At 38.8% G+C, this 21,293-nt stretch overlaps 1 protein-coding gene across 2 annotated transcripts in view; it reads right to left on the bottom strand.

The window, feature by feature from the left end:
* Positions 1-21,293, bottom strand: part of ZSWIM8 (zinc finger SWIM-type containing 8) — a 53,779-nt gene that overhangs the window by 19,812 nt on the left and 12,674 nt on the right. For both annotated transcript variants that reach the window (XM_063163780.1, XM_063163779.1), the window contains exons 2-9: positions 14,644-14,797; positions 13,371-13,465; positions 8,626-8,798; positions 6,805-6,912; positions 3,949-4,030; positions 3,214-3,334; positions 2,666-2,867; positions 1,567-1,742 (exon numbers count right to left, since the gene is read on the bottom strand). In XM_063163780.1, the coding sequence (XP_063019850.1) occupies positions 1,567-1,742; positions 2,666-2,867; positions 3,214-3,334; positions 3,949-4,030; positions 6,805-6,912; positions 8,626-8,798; positions 13,371-13,465; positions 14,644-14,797 (1,111 nt within the window). The remainder of the gene's footprint in view (positions 1-1,566; positions 1,743-2,665; positions 2,868-3,213; positions 3,335-3,948; positions 4,031-6,804; positions 6,913-8,625; positions 8,799-13,370; positions 13,466-14,643; positions 14,798-21,293) is intronic.

Below are 21,293 nucleotides of genomic sequence, written 5' to 3'. Positions count from 1 at the left end.
AATGGAGATCTAATTCAAGAGAAAAAGACATTTCTAGAAATTTCACCAGGTGTCTCAATCAACTGCCATTCTGTTTCTGCCACACATTTCTCATGTATAATCCCAACACTTAAATCCTATCAGATTTCCTAATAAAAGGACAAGAAAACAAAATTAAAATTGAGGTGACCCAATTTAGGTGCAAAGGGTATTGGGACAATAGGGACTACACAAAATGGACTACTTATATTTGTCCACTTAAGAAATTAATTAACCAGGAAACATACTAGTTAAGAACATTATTTTCAGAAGGAAAAAGGAGCAGGAATACTCGGGAAGGGTAACATAAGGATGAGAACCTGTGAAGTCTCCTTGTGACCCCCTGTAAGGGGCTGGGAAGCACAAGAAGAGGGTCTTTGGAGACTATTCAAACACCAAGAGAATAGGTAATCAAGCAGGAGCATTTCAATTATTCATTAGCTCGAGTAGGAGATCTAAGCAAATCTGAACTGCATCAAATAACTCAAATGTGACTATAGATAGCACAACTTCATACGTTATTAAAATACTTTATGCTTCATACGTTATTTAAATGCTTTATGCTTTTTCTGTGTGATTTGATTGATGTTTGTGTTTATTTTAAGCCTCATTCCCTACAATTTTTGACTTCAACTCCTATACTTAGCTACTTCATATTGTAAACTACAAGACAGAAACTGCATCCATTTTAATGTCCCTGATATGCCTTTCATAGGGCATTTATTAATGTTACACAATTCAGAGAAAGCTAATCCTGTTAACATGTAATTGTTCTGAAATTACCATCCTGTTTTCATTTGTTCTGAGAAACTTCTGAGAATTTATAGCACATTAAATTAATCCAATACATTTTATACCCCACACTCTGAAGACAAGATGTACAAAACAATTACGATGTCAACCACAGTATCTCCACAGGAGCTCTCAGTACCTCCTCTGCTATTCAACTGGTGCTAAATAAAGATGGTGCTAAATAAAGATGGCAGTGACTTACCAGAGCACAATATGGTTTAGAAATCTGCAGAAGCCACACCATTTTTTCTCAATTGAAAACACTGACTGAAAATCATACACTGGTGACACTGTTTACCAACACACTGCAGAGAACAACTCCTTAAGAGCACAGAAAGTAAAAACTGGTTCATCTTGAAATACACAATAGTGAATGACTGGGCTAAACAGAATTCCATTAAACTGCTGAATGGTTAAATATAAAAACCTTTAAAATTAATTGGTAGCTGATGCTATCATTCAAAGAAATGCTCTCCACTGGGACACTAAAATGCAGAATTACCCATATGTAAGAAAGGGCTCTCAGAAAACAAATTAGTCACACTACTTGATGTTGGTAAAAGTAAGCAGCAATAGCAATTAAAGTAATTACAGTGCTTTGAATGTTACATAGCACATATGTAGTCCAGAAGGACTAATGGTTGAACAGATATTGAGGTCATGATACAAACACAAGAAATCTACAGGACGAAACTCTTTAGTGTGCTTGAGTATCACAGAAATTAAAGAGAGACAGGAATTGATGCTGGAGCTCACCTCTGTGGACTAATAGTTGGGTCGAGGACAGCTAGCCTCCAAAGAACCACCATCTCATCACACATGCTTGCACAAGCATGAGCAGCTACTTCTGACTGGCCATTGCTGCGTCCCGTGTGCCCACTGGCACTGCTGTGTGACGCGGATGTTCGTACACTGTACCACCAGCCAGTTATCTGCAGAAGAAAAGGCTCAGTGAAGCAGTGCCGTGGCCAGCATCTCATCCTCTGCTCTCATTTATCTCATAATCCCAAGGAAATGGGATCTGTAGTTAATATCAGGTTTTCATTTGACTCCAAAATAATTATGACCACTAAAGCAGTATTGGCTTGTGAGAATTAAGGGCCTCAAAATTTCTCTGGTTAGAAGGCACATGCCCAAAGAACAAAACACTCACAGGACATTCATTTCCTAGAGGTCTTCACACTTGGAGAGAAAAAGTAAACAAATGTGATAAATGGAGCATTTCCTTTCCCTTGCTTAAAGTCGAGGTATGGGATGGAGCAATAAGGAAACCTACACCACTATTTATATTACAGACTGAGGTCAAAGTCCTGAACTATCAAAAGAAATAGTTTCTTCTAATATCATTTTGACAAAATAAATGTACTGCTTCAATCCACCAAAAGATATCTTCCGTGAAGATAACAAAAGAATCTGAGACTCTATCACACAACATATATATTTAGTTTTTATCAACATGACAGCTCATACATGACGTGCTTTGTTGAAAAAAAAAAAAACCAAAAAAAAAAAAACAGAAACAGAACAACTGTAAAATAAATCACCTTGATTGGGAAGAAATCAAATCAAATATGCTGAACAAAAGAACTCCGAGCCTACATATTCATGGTAGAACAACTGAGGCCTTTGGGAAATACAGTGTTACCAGGACATCACTAAATCTGAACAAGAGCAAACTGTAACATCCTTTCAGCGTGGAGAAGCACCTGCCTACAACGCACATAGGCTATTAAAATAATAAATAATAAAATAATTGTAAAATAATAGAATAATTGTATTCAGCCATGGGTTGTATAGACACAAAGTACCAGTTACTGGTGCTCAAAACATCCCCACACTCCAAGCAAAGAGATACCTGCTCATAGTTGAGGCACTGGTCAGTCAGAATCTCCAGCAAAGGAGCTGCATTGCTATCCCGCCTCTTAAACATCTCCCGCACAATGGAAAGCAAGTTCCAGATTCCTTCAGGTTCTCTCCCTCGCAGGGGACGCAGCAGACAAGCCCACTCAGCAGCAGCTGGGGGCTCAGTGGAAGACAGATACATTGAATTCACATCACTGTACATAAAGCAGAAGAATAAGGAGAAAAAATTAAATCAAGCAGAGTCATACAAAATCCTGAGTATAATCTACATCCAGAAATATATTTGCCCTTCAATGGCACAGACACGAGTAACCTAAAAGACAGAATGCATAAATAGCTAAAGAACACCACACAAGCAAAATATTGTACAAATACAGTCTGCTCTACTGAAATAACACTGCAGAAGCTACACAAAAATACAGTCCAGAAGAGTGACCATGAAACAGAGCATCCTTCAGTCCAAAGCATACAGGCTGTATGGTGAATGAATTTACAGATCACATGAACATCACACTTTCCCTTCAATGGGAAACAGCTTACCTGAAAACAACAGGAGTAGGCCCACAGAATTTATGAAGGGTTTTCTTTATGTTGTCACTCAGAGTAGATTCATCTAAGTACCAGGTGCTTTGATCTGATGCAGAAGGTCCAGCAGTGGGATCTTACAAATGAAAAACACATTAACAGTATGCAAGCTTTGAAGATACTTTATGTGCCCAACCACAGAGTACACAGGCAGTGCTACTCAAGTTATTTCAGCCATTGCTGAACACCCTATTCAGAATTATCTTTAAATGTTAACATAACATTACCTTCAACATTAGCAACATTAAATTAGCAGAGTCTTCTTGACCAGAAGGGTAATGCAGCACTAAAATAGGAATGCCCCAACATCTCTGGTAACCAACACTCATGTAAGCTACCCCAAATCCCAGCTAACCCAGTCTAGTGTCGTAAACAGTCCAGTTTTAAGCAGGAACTTGGGAGACGTCCCCTCCAATCGACATTCCCAGGAGTCTATACTTAATACCAAATTTTAAAAAACCCACTTTGTTAAAAAGTGCATTGCCTGATGCTCCCTTCCTCTGCAAGCGCTCTGAGGTGCCCCTTGTTGTGCCATATATACATGTAGGTGCCAATACTCATCCCTTTTCCTCTATTTCCATGTGTAATCCAAGCTACCGGGTAACAAACCAGTTTAGAAACCCAAGGCAATGGAATAATTCTCTTCCTATCTGTGATACAGATTGCTGAAATGAGAAGTATTAAAATTACCTGGGGCTCCACACACTGTGTTGATGGCAGTAGACTGAGAAGATAACAACTCGTCCAGCAAGCGCTGAGCTGTTGGAAGAATCTGAAAACATGAAGCAAACTTTGAATATACACAGTACTTTTTATGCTGCTACACCCAGCCAAAGATGATGACTGAAGCACTCTGGCAGTTTCAAGAGTATGGAATCCAGAGCTACATTTTCAGAAAGGACGACAGAGGGTGCTAAAGATCACACAACAGCCACCAGCTGTGACACCTCTCTCACAGGCCATGAAAGGCTCACTTTCTGCAGTCACATCCTAAGAAGTAAGCAAAAGCATCACAATTTATTAACTCATCTCTCACTTCTTGAGGAATAGGAGCCTACAGAAAGTAGATACTGCAACTAATTTTGAGAGTTAGGGAGGCCACTGCTGTCAAGGTTGCCATTTTCCTGTACTTTGAAAGATCTTTGCTTCTTGTTCCTAAATCATTTGTCTAAAACCCAAGCAAACGGGAGCAGGGGAGCAAACTATAAAATACATGTACACATAATTTTTGGGGTAGACTTTAGCTTATTTACCATACAGTTTGCAAAGGGATTCAGTAGTAGATGAATGCAATTTCAGCACTAAATTGATCATAACTTCTGGACCAGCTCAGAGCATAAGCAGAGAAGGTTCACACTGATTGTAAAATCCTACATAGTATATCCTTAAAATGCTATTTTTCAAAGAAAAATGCTCAGTTAAAAGAGTTTTTCCCCACACACTAAGTCTGAAAGTGTAGATTCGTTTAGCCTATAGTAAATATGCACAGAACACGCAAATTGTTAGTCCACATCATTAGGATTAAAATGACTTGCAACAGAATGTCTGATATCCCCCAGCTCCCTCCATACAACAGCTGAGGTAAAAGATCACTCTTACTGTAAAGAAAGGCACATTCAGTACACCTGTCTTTGCAAATAGTACAGATACAGCTCAAACAGATGGAAGAAAAAAATGCTTCATACGGATATTTTGCATTTCAATCACCTAAAGAAACAAATTCAGCATTAAGTTATTTTGTACTGTTTTCCCACTACTACATATTTTAAGAAAATTCACAAGTCTCGGCAGTGTCAGACCTTAAGGCTGAAGTACCAGGGACCTGCAGTTAACCTCCTTCAGTCTTTTTTGCTAACATATTCATGCTTAATTGGAATAGGAATACTGGGTTCATAAGGGGAAATAGCTCTTGGGCTAGGAACTAGGTAATGAATTCCAGCTGCTTTTCCATGATTTTCCTAGATAGAGAAAACAGCTTCTACAGAGGTTCTGACAAGCATCTAGCTGCATTCCTATAAACCATCATTTTCTTACACACGAAAGTAATTCAGCATTATAATACTGTATCATGTCATTCATAAACTGGAAATAAGGATAAAACAAAATCATGTGTACAGCCTACTCTAATTCTATGTCATTTAGTCAAAATATGGGGTCCCAAGGGATTAGAGTATCTATCTCCACCCAGAAACCTTGAAGACCAAGAATAAGACTGTTGAAAGAATGTGGGGCACACCTTGCCTTTTTAAAGGAACTACACAACATAGGTTAAGACGTGTCTCCCAATAACCCCCCAATTTTTCCATTGGGCAGCATTCATCAGATTATCTAGAAAAATTGTAATAATTAATTAAGCCAGAAGTCCCCGATGCACAGTTGGTACATGTGACCAAAGGAGAAATAAACCCTGCAGAAAGGAGCAGACAGACACAGAATATCTGAAAGCAAACATGCCAACTCACATGCCATTCAGGGAACAACCACTACCACTACTTTCAAAGCCCTGCCCTATTAAGCACCAGACTGTACCATAAAGCTTAGTCTGAGGAGAGAAAAAAAGCTTTGCCTGTTACATAATGCATCAAGCACACACTACTGGCACTCATTTCTCAGCAACAAAAAAGCAGTAATTTTTTATCACTTTCATATCATACAATTCCTCTATTTCCTCTCCTAAGAAGATTAGTATTTCTGCAGGAAATTTACAGGATATTTTAACAATAGAATATCATAGTGTCCTAAGCACAGCACCATAAGATGAATTTTAGGCACATGCTTCCAGTAATCTAACTCCTACTTAATAGGAGTGTGTTACAAATGCACTGCTGAAATGTGACAGATACCCATGCAGGCCAGTTTTTCTCAATCTCCTTTAGCTGAACCAGCATAAAAAAATTGCCAAGCCCTTGTAATTTTAAAGCAGCCATTTCACAATCACTTGGGAATTCTTGTCTATTTTGTGCAAACATTTTCGGCAGATGATACAAATGACCTGACCCTGAACAACACAGATATTTAAGGAATGAGAGAGCAGACTTAGCCTTTGACTAAAAAAATGCCATGCCTATTAGACTGAATGATTCTTATGAATCATCAAGAAGTCACACTGGGGGAAGTCAAAAGGTTACCAGTTAGGTGAATTAGAAAGTGCCCACTTAAGGCACATACAATACTTCATCTGGGTAGTTCTCTCCACTTAGCTAACCAAACACACAAAAAAGAAACAAGCTGATTTGGGCTGACCTAAGTTTTCAGCAATCATGAACTGATCTTTGTGTTTGAAGCTTAGCATATATTCATGCTGATATGAATAGCCACCACTCTTCTTTCTCCTTTTGAGACACTTCTAATCTTTCACTTGGCAATAGACAATTGTCAAATAATAGAATAGCAAAACTGAAAAGAGCAAGAACTGAATGCCTTCCCAGCAGCTCACAACTGAATAGCATAACTGGCTATTTTGCAACAAAAGACATCACATAAATTGACCCAGAATAAAGATAACTGCATTTAACAAGTGTCATTCAGATGATGGTCCCCACTTACCTGCTGTGGAAGTTCACTGATTAGGTACTGAGCAAATTTTTGCAACTGGTCTCTTTGTAGCCGAGACAAAGACTCAGAAACAGGTGCTCGTAAGCACACTGCAGATGCCTGAAGAAAGAAAAGGAGACACAAACTACCATTAATGAAGCTGTGTCCACCAAACTGATGAAGTGTCACCAACACTTGCTATGCTGATGCATACATACCATGCTTGGTCTTGATGGCCAATTATTTTTTCTCTGAAATTATGTAGCATGTTGCAGATAAGATGCAAATAAGCTGTCTAGGTTTTATAAAAACTGGTTTTAAGTGTTTTTTTCAAGGAAACTGATGTAACAGCTGTGCTTAAGATCTGTTGTTGCTAGCAATTGCAGAAATACTGGCAGAGACTTCACAAACAAACCTCTAAAATAGGACATTATCCCTTAAGCTTCTGGCAAATGAACCAGCTCAGTGGGGGACTGTTTCACAGAATCACCACATCTGATCTATCTCTTTAGAGTTTCTTAATTCAGTCTAAAAATCTCTTTCCATATCTTAGAACAAATTAGATTATAAAAAAACCTCACTACTAGCTTCTTAACCTTTTTCACTCTACATAACAAAAATGTCCCACTTAAAATTTAACCCATATACAGTCAAGAGCAGTTTGATAATAAAGACACTTCTGATACTATATTGTCTACATAGAGCAATATACCTTCACTTGTAACTTGCTAGTGTCAGAAGTCAGTTTATACAAACACAAAAATACTTTCAATGTCACTTCTCAGGCGGAGAAAGGATTGGAGGCAAAAGAATGATGTTTATCTTACACAGGGTCCAAACTTTGAGTGTAAATAATATAAATGACAATTTCATTTTTAGCCTCATTCTCCATATCCACCTTTTAAAACTCAAACTAAAAATTCAAAGCAGAAACTGGTTTTTTGCCAGCTGTCCAGTCTTAAATACAGGAAGTATACCAATATTCTGATTATTTCACAAGACTATAAATTTAAGCCAATTACACTTGTCCATTGTGAAATACTAACAAGTTTCAGCAGGTTATTAGAACTTATTAAAGAATCTAGAGTTGATCATAAGCATGTTAGCTGTAAAATGTTCTGTGACAGCAGAAAATCTTCTGTTCTTACCATAATCAAAACTTAATCCTTTGTGCTTCTCAGCTTCCCAAATTCAAGTGCATGCAAGACCAAACTCTCAACTGGTTGTATTTCATGTTGATTCTACACATTTTCAACTGAAGTTGGTTAGGATATAAAATGCCTACTTTTTGCTCTATGGAAGGCTACATAGAATTAAAGCAGTCAAATAAAAACATAAACTTGACTGCTTGAAATCTTCAAGTCAAAATGACAGTTACCTCAGTAAGCATTAAAATGAACTGGTGAACATAAAGGCCAACAGTATTCAAAATTACTTTCCTTCTGCACTCTGATCAAACAACATAAAGAGTGAGTTTTCAAATCCTGTACTTACAAAGACTTTATTAAAAGAAGCTATTCGTGACCTTCCACTCTTTTCAGAGATGAAGAAATAATGAGTGATTTTAGCATTTAAATGAGAAATAGGAAGGGGCCAAAAAGCACTCGGTATCTACCCTTAGAAATCTGCACATTACCAAAGGCAGTCTGCAGTTTAGGGCCTCACACAATTCAGCCTGCAGACCGCAACTGCGAGCAGACATCTGCCCAATCTGTAACCCAAAGGAGTCAAGAGCCATTTCCCTAAAGAGAGGGTGTGCTGCACAGAGCTGCCCCGAGGAGCGCTGGGAGAAGGAGGGGAAGCAGAGCTGTGCTGGACGAGCTGGATGCCTACATTGTGGATGCGGAAGAGGCAGAGCGCCACGACGTGCGCGCACCACTTGGCCCCGGCGCCGCAGGTGCAGCTGCACGACGTGATCCGGCACCGGTCAAACATCACCGCCACGTTGTACGCGCCCTTGGGGGGCACCATCTGCGGGGGCACCACGGTGGCACTCAGATGGAAGCCTGTGGAAATGCACAAGGGCAAAGTTACTCTTCAGGTATTTGGGGAAAAGGTTCAGCCAGCACAGAAATACAGGTGTATGCTATTTAAACACTGAAACAATATGTCTGGCGCCAACATCCACGTAAGGATGGACATGCATCTAGAGTTTCCAGTACTTCCCAAGCAACTGTGCCTAAACATTAGCAGAGAAGCATAATGTGTTGTAAGAGACACCAACATACCAGCTTGTAACATATGAATTAATTTCTCTTATTATTGAATAGAGAAAAGCAGAAGCGGATAAAGTCATCCCTGAAAACGGTCAGGTTTTGTTTACAGGGTCAAAGCTAGACTAGACATACACATTTTAGGCATAACCTCTGTGCTAACTCTGGCAGTAGTGCAGAACGGGCCGGGTGACTTGTTCGGAATTATTTCCAAGTCAGTCAATTTTCACAATTTCACAGTCAACTAAAAAAGGCAGTATTTAACCTGAACACTTACTTTCACTTTGAGGCTCCAAAAACTACCCATTCGTCATCAATTATGCACCTCCTTGCAATTCTGTTAATATCCATTTTTTACAAATCATAACCTCAGGAAAAAAAAAAAACCCAAAACCTCTTGCTTAGACTAAAACAATGGAAAGGAGAAATTTTAGGAATAACACTTGAATCTAGCCCCATTAATCAGTGACCATAAACAAATAAATTATGACAAAGGACTTTAAGAAGGCTTAGCTTCATGTAAACTCCTGAACAGTGCTTATGAGTTGCACTCATAATGCAGCTTTCTCTGGAGATGTTGCTCATCTGGAGGGACATGTATAATCAGAAAGGGCCAGCAGCAGCATGGATCTTCTGCCTGTCTCGAAGGTGCCTATCAGCAGTTAGTTATCCTCTACAGCAATGAGTATCAGCCTCAGAACCTTTCTGCTAATCTGGAATTCCTTTTTCACAAATCACAGAAAGCACCAGGGCATCAAAGTCATAACCAAACTTCAGTCCAACAGTCTACCTTAAGTGGAAAAATACAGCTTGGAATAGATAATAGCTTTTCCATCACGAGGACAGTAGTGTGGATTGATAATCTACTTCCACAAGTTTTTATTATGATATCATGAGATGATAAAAATAATGGCGTTCAGGAGTGTACATGACCTACTAAATTTATTCCATTTAAAATAATGTGCATCATTCTCCTCAAAATATAATCCCCATACCAATACAAATTTGCTCTTACCTTGCTTAACCTTTCTATTTGTCCGGTTCACCACAATTCAAATCCTCTCCCTGATGGGAGTGATTATTTTGATTAGTACACATAAAGCCACCCAAATTCTTCAGCCATTTTAGCAATTGGAACAGAACCAAAACAAAGGAAGGCATTCACACAAAATTACTGCACTGCTTATTACCAGATACAGTTCTAATTTATGTTCCACATTCAGTTAATACAACCTAAACAGTTCAGCTAGTCCTTCTGTTATACTAAAAGCAACTCAGAGCAATGCTCTGACTTTCACATAAGCAAATTGTAGCAATTCTGTTACACTGCAACAAAAGAAATATACAAAAGGTGTTAGAGAAGACTGGATTCCAGCTCAAGCCCCTTCCATGACATTCCTCTTTGTATACGAAGACAGTTAAACGATAATGCAACAAGGGAACAACACTTTAAAAATGAGACAAAATTTAAGGAGCTTAACATGACATATCACAAGCTTCAAATCAATCTGTAGCTTGACAAACATGTCTGACACAATGCTAATTCAAGCAGTACTGCCCAGTTAATTCTTCTGCAACACCAATCTTGCTGTACTTAACAATTGTTTGTGGGGTGGCACAGGAAAGTATATGAGGAAAGCAATCTGGATTATAATTAATGGTTTCTTTTACCAGGAAAAATTAAAAGAATCACAGAATCTTTGAGGTTGGAAAAGACCCCTAGGATCATCTACCTAAGCATTAACCTGGCACTGCCACATTCACCACTAAATCATGTCCCCAAGTTCCACATCAAGTCATTGCAACATGGCTTTCTTCATCACTGTTGTGATGTAGCAGCAGTTCTGATGCCCCTACAACAGTAACAGAAAACAGACATCTCTGCTTAGAATTCAGGAACTTTTGGGGAAAAAAGGGGGAAAACAAGAGCTGAACAAAAGCTTTTACATGGAAGGCATTTTTGGACAGTTGTTTGTCTTAAACCAAGACAGCAGAACCTCTAAAAAGTGGAGACACTATTGAAGGAGAAGCCAAGTTAGAATCCAAACTAAACCTGCTGCTGCCTTCCTCAGTTGTTAAAAAGAAACTAAGACTATGATAAAAAAGAAGTCTCTCAATCTACAACGCACCTGTTTAAGAACAGCAATAATGTCTTCAGTGCAACAATGTGGGTATATGACTGCTACAAAGAGAATGGAGGGAGAAGGTCTACAAAAGCCAATTCCATGTGTATATACAGTAGAAAGCTGTAAAAAAACTGGGGGTTTGAAAAGTAGTGAAGAGGTGCTACTGTTCAGAAATCAGATATGGACATGCATGCAGACAAAATGACTAAGATTATTTATGGTTAAAAAATAAATCTTAGACTACAAATGGAAATGGGACAAGAGCACAAAGCACAAGTCAAGATTTTTCCTACTGAACACAGTATGACAATGCACTGCTCTCCAAATCAATTCCCCCCTCAAGGGCTGCTTCTTTTCCTGTGCTTCCTCTCCCATTTGTCAGTGCATGAAACTCAACACTTCAACTACACAACTTAAAATCCTTTGCAGTGGACAACTGAAAATATATCCACCCCCATCTCTGCTGCCCAGCTTCTGGGCTGCTGTCTATGGAGAAAAAAAAAACTATTAGATACAGTTCCTCTCCTAAGGATAAGGCAACCTTACTATTTAAACAAAGTTTCTTCCTTCCCTTCCACACACATAAACCTTTGTCAGCAATCACAGTTGCTTCTATGTGTACTTGAGAAGTTCTGCCCCCTGTATCATTCCCCATCTCCTCTTTCTCCCTACTCTTCTGCTCCCCCAAACACAGGTTTTGCATTGATATTCCCAGCCTTGTTCACATACATTGCTTTACACCTCCTCACCTTTTTAATGTATTACTGAAACAAGTGCTGACCACAGTCTTTTACTGTCTATCAAATATTTTACTCTTTTCCACAGCCAAAGTCCCAGGAATCGCTGAATTTCAGCAAGCTGCTCTTTAACTCATTTTCTCTGTCTCAAACATTTGGCTTCCTGAAGTTTAGCAGGTTCCTTAGAGGCCTCTCTCAGCATTTCAGTCATGACATTGGAAGATTATTAATGACCTCAAAAGTCAGTTTAATCCTATTTAGCAAATTTTCCAAATTCAATGCTGACATTCCAAAATTACTGTCTGGTCCCACTGACACTAAGCAAGGTAGTTTTAACTCAATCTGACTTAAGTACAAGGAATCTCTTCACTTCCATTCCAAGAATTTCTCCTATTGCTATTACAGTAGACACTGGCCTTGGCAATACCATTTCAGAAGCTTTACCCTGTATTCAGGTAACAGTTCAGCAGTCTCTTGCACTTTGCCTATCTCAAATGCCATCTCTTTCTCTTTTCAGTATCCCCAAACCTTTATAGCACATGTCACTTTTATTCACTTTCTGAGGGCTCTTTACCTAAATTTATTCATTTCCCTCATCACTGAGAGTTAAGTATTCCTGGTTCTAATAACTAAACAGGCCCACAGAAGCTTCTATCCCTCATCACATGAAAATATAAGAAATTTCCTAAACTTCCTTCTTAACATTATACAGTTTTTTATATTATCATTTTTCTTATTAGAACAGGCTTGGTTCCCACACGCCAAATAATATTCTGATTCTGAAGCTCACACTTGCAGGAAAAAAAATCTGCATGGGATTGACACAGTCCACCTTGACATACTAGTAGTACCTTTATTTCACATAATGCCTTCTGGTCAAACAGCTGCCACTGAAAAAGCTATCTCAATATTCTTTTTTGCTTCAAAGGATTTAATGAAAAAAACAGAATCCAATTCTTGTATAGATAAAATTAGCATCTATAGCCAAAATACATGAAAAGAACAAGACAGTAGGAGAAGCTACAAAAGCTACTGTCCAACAAGAAGGATTTCCATCTGCCAAAATACTACATGAATAACTGTACAATTAATAAAACTCTTTTGTTACAAGAATAAACCTAGCAAACTTCCTCTGTGCCATACAGGTACTTTAGGCATTGGTCATTTGATCAGACAACTAGAAAGTCAAGTTCTCTTTAGCAATGAAGAATTTAAGCATTATGGAGAAAAAAGTATCCTATACAGTTTTTTGGAAAATGCTAAGACACATTAAGGATTAAGGTCATTTCTGACCTTTCAGTCCATTTCACAGCTGAGCTGGTGGAGGCCAAAATAAAACAGCATTTAGCTCAACACATTACAAAGAATACATTTGGCAGGGAGTTTCAGCTAAGATGCCAGAAAAGCTTGTTTTGAGACGCGGTCATTGCACTGCTGTCCCACTGCAGACATGATTTTGGGACTCTGAAGTACCTGGAGACGTGGAGCTGCACTGTCCTTACCTATCTGGAGAGGGTCCTTGACAGCCCGGACCCGGAAGAGCTGCTCCCCTCGCTGGAACTCATCGGCACTGCCATTCGCCAAGCACGAGTACAACCTGCAAGACACAAACAGAACCTGTCAGGACCATCTGCTTTTGAGAAACTTCACAGTATTATCCTCTTTGCTGACTTTTTCCTCTGGCTTTTGAAAAACCCTTGCTATCTTGAATAAAAAGTCTAGGTCTCTCCTGCCATTTCAACATTACAATTCAATCACAAAAATCATTAGTCTCTTCCTAACTGGGTTTGTGTATAGCCACCAGCAGTTTTAGGAATTTCCACCTAAGCCTCTGAAATACAAATTCATTCATAGTCTAAAATTAAGCCTTCATATAGTATAGTATAGTTCAAGGTCTAATGTTAGCATGCCACAGCAAAAACTCCTTCTTGACTAATTATCTGCATGCTCTTGTGAGGTTTTTTATATCTGTGTTCATCAGAATAATGAGCATGTACAACCAGCTGGCTTGCTCTATTCCCTAGCAGGTGATCTTACATCAGTACTTCTGACACTACCTCCCCCAACTGATACCTGAACCTCAGACAAACATATCCAAGAACTTTCAGCAAGATTCTTTCTAAAAGAGTGTAGTATCACTACTTTGCAACAGAATTCTGAATGCACAGTTACATGGGTAGACCTCCTATAATATAAAAGCTTCAGCAAAGCTCAGAAATAGATCTAAAGGCAGAAAATCTTTGACTATATAGTCACATAGTTAATGTGGAAGCATAAGAAATATAGTCATCTGACTATATCAATTCTGATCACTGATGTATTCAGCAAATTCTGGTTCTCCTATTTACACAAATAAAAGGATTGCACAGCACACTGAGCAAGCCCTCTTTGACAATTTCTGAACCCAGTTAAAGCTCTGACTCCAGCAACAGGTTCAGATTGGAAAGATGATTTTGTAAGACTAACATAAGGACAAAACTCCACAAGCTAGCCTAGCCTACTGTTAGCCAAATTAAAGGAAGCATTTATTTTTTTATCCTTTACACACAGAACCTAGACATCTACATGGTTTTTCTGGCACATATGCAAGGCAACTCACCCCAGAATAAAACCTCATATCACAGCATATCCCACAGTTATCTATCCATGTATTACAGAAGGCACACTAGAGCCACAGAAGCACCAAATATACAGGACATCAAAAGGACAATGATTTTCCTCAAGTGAACAAAATCTTTTCTTAAGCATCAGTGAAAAGTAAATAGTATTTATTACCTGATATCCTCCTCATTTTCTGGGAAACTCCAGAAGGCGATTCGAAGCTGCAGTTGTTCAGGCACTGGAGGATAAACTTTCTCCACCACCTCAAATGGAATGTGAAATGCAACCTGTTTTGCAGAGAGTTCCACCAATGGGATCACCAGCCCATCTAGAAAGACAAGAAACAAAACACAATTAGCCATTCAGAGAACAAAACTTGTGAGAGGCTAAAGAGGTCAAAGCTCTTCCAGCTTCTCTTTCATCTCACCTCTTCCACCTTCTCTTTTATCTCATGTTAAAGACCATTTTTGACAGATAGTGAAGTCAGCACAGAAATCTTTTGAAGAGTTTTGAAGAGTTGTCTCTCAACTCTATGTTTGTTTTCAACCACTCAGGGCACAAATCCCAAAAAAACAGTCCTTGGCCAAAAGAGCTGCATCAGCCTAGCAGTTTGTCTCCTGCCAAAACTGACATTGTTTAGAAAGACTTAAGGTAACCGAGTTTTTTCCCACACATTTCTGTCACAATGTAGCAGTGACATCCCGTGAATTCCAGTAGTCTACACAAAGAATTAGCCCAACATATATGCATAAGCAGCAATGGAATGGTTATCCAAGAACTTCAGTGTTGACTTTTTTTGACAACACTCAGTATTCACCTATTTACAAGGTTTTTATTTCAATTAGTATTTGTTGGTTTATTTCCTTCACCACCACCTTTCATATGATATCTGCCTTTATACTTCAAGCACCTTAGAGAAGTAACAGGGAATTCACGTGTCAGTGCAGTGCTAACTACACAAAGCTCATGAGGATCTTAAGGCAGTAAGAGCTTTATATAAATATATTTAACCATCACCTTTCTACCAAATTAACTCCACTTTTTATGGTTTTTACCCACAGATGAAGATTTCCTATCATCTGGCTATAGAACCCTCATGTTTCTGCTTTGCTCTGATCCAAATTACACTTTATACAAAATGCCAGACTTGTCCTATCTGCAAGTACATACATCCCTGCTGTACTGAGATCACCTTCTGACCCATCACTACAGCAGCCTTGATTGCCCCATCTTCCAAACCCTGATGCCAAACCCCTACTTAATTCAGATATTCAATGTTATGTCTCTTTGCCTCCCTCACCAGCCACTAAAACACCACTAGAAGCCAGGACATAAACTAACCTGGCATTCAGCTTTCCCTCCACACCGGCCTCCAGCCAGCATATCCAAGGAAAACTTAAGCCCTGATGTCAGTAAGCATTTTCTCACCCTCTGCCTAGAGACACCCTCCAGTCCCAGCAGCTGGGAAAGACATGAGAGGAGAGGGCTTTGAAAGTGCATGCACACAGCAGAGCAGCCAACATCTCCCCCAGCACTGAGCAGACCCAACAAGCAAAAGGATTACATAAGGATGGAAAAAACCCCTCCGTTTTCAAACATCCACATTTAGGATTTTTTTTTGCAGTGAAATTAGATTCATTAGTAACTATTCCCTTCTCCCGGATAGTGTCAGTCTTTTGCCTTCAAGGTTGGTTCTCCATCACCAACGAATTTTATTCTGTTATAGATCCAGTCTCTATTTTACAGTGCTATAATCCCCTTCACAAATGTGAGAGAAGTGGATTATAAAAGGAGAGAAATTGGAAAAAGCTGTGCCCCTTTCTCTACAGCTAGCAGATAAACAAGCTTTTAGCAGAAAAGTAATTTCATTTCCACTTTTGACAACCAAAACAGGTGTAAAGCCTTTAATGAAGTCTTTTAATTAGTCCCTAAAAAGTGTACTGTTTCTAATTAGTGCAACACAGTCAAATTAATATCATTCCTGCTGCTACAGTAGTAGTAGATACTGCAGAAAGTCCAAATTGAGGCACTTTCATACTTGAAATTACTCTGAGCAATGAAAGGAGAGGTATTTTGCATGGTTTAAAATGCACTTCTTCTACAGAGGTACTCTACTCAGTTATCTCATTACACAATACTCCACAAGCTAAAAGGCTCAGAAAATTCTGTCAGTATTGACTGAAACACCTGTACATTCTTTTGAGAGCTGCAAGCCTTCAGCCTGGATGATATTCCTTTTTACCACTCCTTTCTATAAAGATCTGGTGCTGGGTATGAAGTTTAGATTAGAAATACAACATGAGACCTCATCTGCTCCAGCACAAGTCAGTCAGCTTGACTTTAATAACTGTACAAAGTAAGGTAAGGTAAGGCTGACTTTGCACTGAAGCCATTCATTAACTGATTCATCAGCTGTACTGTGCCAGTAGTAATGAGCAGAAGACAGGTGGCCAATTATGTGGCATAACTCAGAGCACACAGCTGAAACATCTTGGGAATAAGGTGAAAGCTGTAAAACCAGCAGGGGAAAAAACCAACCATCTTACTTATAAGATCATGCACAGTTCTAAAGTTCAGAATTTTCAACAAGGAAAAAGAGAGATTGAAAAAATAGTAGAAATTAACTGAAAAGTAGAAAACAATTTGTCAATCATACTCCAAGGGTGTGTGAATTCACACTAGCTACCCTGGCACACGTGTAAATGCCAAAATGAAGACATTAAACTGCCCTAAGTTTCAAGGTTGTAGTCACCCATGTAGCCAAGGTGAGACAACCCTACCTGCAATATGGCTCAGAGCAGTCTGAGAGGGTCTTTTCCCTTTTTACTCCTGTAAAGTCAGCTGGACAGTCCTACTTTGGTGCTAAAACTAGACTTCAAATACTCTCATCTGAGTCCCAAACAAAGAGAGATCTATTCAAGAAGTTTATTTCTGGATACACAAATCTTGGGTTGGTGGATTTATACCTACTTGTAGGTAGATTCATACATACTTGTATCAAGAGGTATTATCAATAAAACAGACAAAAGGTACTCTCAGGTTCTATAATAAATATTTTTAGCAAAGAAGAAAAAAGGAAGTCTGCTAGAAAAGTAAAGGAGAAAGCACCACAGCTTCTGCTCATAAAGCAAAAATAAGTATAGGAAGGAAGATTGCAAATTTAATATTAAAAAAATTAAACAGCAGTGAAATTAAATTCTTGAGACAAAACTATCCAAGGGAGAAGATAATTTTAAATTGTGGAGCAAAACTGGCATGTGATGCCAAAATTGGCATCACTATTTGCTCTTGGAAGAAGACATGACCCAACCAGAAGAAAAATCACATTTAAAATCTTGGAAGAGTAGAGTCACAAGTAAAGCATAAGCAATCTGAAACAATTCTCACAGGCTAAATGACCAAGAAAACCCAGGTGTGGAAGGGATTTTGAGAAGCCATCTAATCTTGATCTCCTAACTAAAATGCAAGATCAAGCATATCTGAACCATTCTGAATAAATCACACCTCATTATTTACCATCACACAACATGCAGCTTTCATGAGGACTATCCAGCCCTTTTTGCTACTGTTTTGCATGAATTACAGGTTTGATTTTTATAGCCATTTTGTAAAAGCTGAAACCTTGCATAGATGTAATTATTCCTGCTGGAACAACAACAACAACAACAAAACACCTGACCCCAAAACAGCCAACACAAGCTGTGCACACAAACCTGCAATTTCACCAGCAGAACAACTTCTGTGTCAGCAGGACTTACCACACAGAGATGAATGTGTAGCAGTTGCTTAACCTTTCCTATTAGAGAGTAGGCTGTAATAAGGTGCAGCCAACAATTACTCAAAGAAACAGATCAAGTTCAAAATGATGCAGCAGTATTCCTTCAGCACAGTAACCGAAAAACAGAGAAGAAACAGCTGGAATAATCAGCAGAACAGGGACCATGAGAATACAGAAGAGCTATTAAAACACAACAAAGAAAAAACTGGGCTAAACACTGAATGTATCTGTTATCAGGTTATTTCCATCGAGTTACTTTCATTTGATACACATTCTAAAAGTAAAATATACATACAAGTGAATGAATACAATGCAAGAGAACAAAACTCACAGCAAGAGATGAGACACAGTACAAAGACAGGACACATTGCTTTCCCTAACTTTAGAAAAATGGCATTTTAGGCTACATTCTCTTTTAAGAGATGAGTCTACAGCTTTGATGTTACAGCAATCCCTGGTCCCAATCTGACCTTTTGCCTCACCTTTCTCCCTGGCTTCACTCCTAAATGTAACAAAGAGTAACGTAACTATACACAGAACAAGAAGATGAAGAAAAATAAGTGAATCACCTGTGATATCAAAAGCTAGTGAGAAGAACAGTAAAATTAAGAGGAAATATGCAGAGTTCAATCTTTACTGGTAAAGAAGGTATGGGGAGGGTGTTACAAAATCTGTTTTACAAATCTCATTTTAAAAATAGTAAATAACACATTGCTTTTTACAGGATTTCCCATGTAGAAACATAAAACTGTTGCTGTAGAATGCACATACAGGATTTCTGCTTGTTTAGTTTAACTGCCTGTCAGTAAAATGCCCCTTGGCTTAAGCCAGTGATACACTGTCTCTCTGATACCACTTAAAATCAAAATGTGCTGAGAATTCTCAAACAGGCAAGCAGAGGAAGCATTGCATTTAATCATAACATACATAAACCAACTCTTTAAAAAAATTTGTTTTCTTACTGTTTTCTGTACATTTCCATCTAAAATTCTGCTGTTGGTTTTAGTTTATTCTCTTGCTCTTTTTTTTCTTTCTAGAAATTTATTCTGAGTTGATGTCTTTAAGAAGTAGATGCCAGAGAAATACAGTCCTTCAGGGCTCAGACCTGGCAAGAAATATCAGAAAACATCACCTTTGTCTTTAACTCTGTAATACTTGAGGGTGAATGCTGTGAATGTATTTTAAAAACAGTTTCCCAAGGTGAACATTGCAAAATGAAACACAAGCCTTTTAATTAAAGATGTACTTGTTTATTGCAAATAAATTATATCCAAGGCATTTAGGCCATTTATACTTCTTTTTCTTCTTCCATTTTACCATACAATCGACATCTTACAAAAAGCAACATGTCTATTAAGAACAGACAAAATCCATCTCTGAACTGCAGATAAGCTACATAGTATGTACCAGAAGCATTTTGCAAAAGTCTGAAAATAAGATACTTTCTCTTGCTTTAAAGGTATTTCTCATGTAAAGCTCCATCCAAAAGGCACATGAATTTTAGTTCCCTACTCAGAGGTGTTCATTAAGAGCAGGACTGACAAATGGGTCACAGACACATCACCATTGCTGGCTTTCTATCACACTAACTTTTTGCCTTGCTAAGTTCCAGCCCTACAAAGTCAACAAAAAGGGAACATCAGAAGGGTTGAACCAACATCCTTGCAGCCCACATAAGCAGTAAGGGTCACGAGACACAGTTCTGCTTCACACGTCTGCTTGCTGCTCTGTGGCTTTCAAGCACAGACGTGTGAGAGGAGTAGCGAATACTTACTACACGGTTCCCCAAATTTCAGGCAACGTTAATAAAAAACACAGCCCATTTACAACGCACTAGTATATCATATATAGAGATGATGGAATATTAAGAGCATCCTTGAACAGTCTTAGGATTACAATCCTGGGAGTAAATCAGACTTAGTGAATTAAATTAAGGTTCATGGTCCAGTCACAAACAGGACCGCTGTGTTTTCAAAGAGATAGAGGAAAAGTTCTCCACCTAAGTGAAAGAGATTTTTCAGCTACTCTGTGCCTGTAAGACTTGGAACACAGGAAGTACTGAACCACAACCTCCTAGCTCCAGAAGAAAACTAAATACTTAACATAAAACCACAACTGAAATAACCAACATAAACTTAAAAATTTGAAAGAAAGAGAGGAAACATAGAAGTAACCAGCACTGAAAACAACTGAACTACTTACCTTTAAACACCCATACCAAAATGGGTTCAAGTAAGGGGAGAGAGGATTTGGAATAGAAGAGTGGAACTAAATTGAACACCATGAGAAATTTCCATTGCAAAGGCTCACAGATGAACTGCTGGAGCAGCTCTGAAGCTATACCATACAGCAAAAGACAGATCAGCTACACATATGCTGAGAGTAGATCACCCAAAGAAGCACTGTAGACAATGAAGAAAACCTGACTCAAGATGGCCTCTTTCAGGCCAGTATTCAGATATTTAGAACTAGGGATTAATTTCTCTTCAAAAGATCATCAATCTCTCAGCTGCATATGATCTCTTCAAACCCCACAGCTGGTCTCAGTGGTGTTCAAAGAGAACACACTCATCACAGACTGCTTCAGCTCAGCTGGAGATGCTGGGCTCTTACAGCAGCCCAGCAGGCACAAGGACTGAGCAGGCACCAAGAAGAGGTACCACTTTCCTGTCCCAAACACAACACAAGGGAACAAAACCAACAGGCAAGCCAAGGGTGAGGACCCTGAAGCTGAACCAAGACCCTCCTGCACCAGAACCTGGCAGCTGAATGGACACAGGGAGCTGCAGCTGCACCCAGTCATAGTCTAGCTTGACTACAAGCAGAATGAAGCATCTGAAAACCACAAGACACAAGGCAATATTCAAATACTGACTCCCAGCTGTCTTCAATTAGCTGATTTCAATTCCCCTGCTTCAGATTAATAATTCCATGCCATTTTGTACAAAAGGAAAAAACCCACAACGCTCCTTTGTAAGAAAAACCAAGCAAACCACAGTATTGCTAAAAAGTAGAAGCTTTTCTTTCACAGGTTAAGGAAGCTAAT

This window comes from Melospiza melodia, chromosome 9 (assembly GCF_035770615.1).
Source record: "Melospiza melodia melodia isolate bMelMel2 chromosome 9, bMelMel2.pri, whole genome shotgun sequence".
Classification (NCBI taxonomy): Eukaryota; Metazoa; Chordata; class Aves; order Passeriformes; family Passerellidae; genus Melospiza; species Melospiza melodia.
Note: the sequence above shows the minus strand (reverse complement) of the source record. Positions and strands in the feature narration are given on the sequence as shown.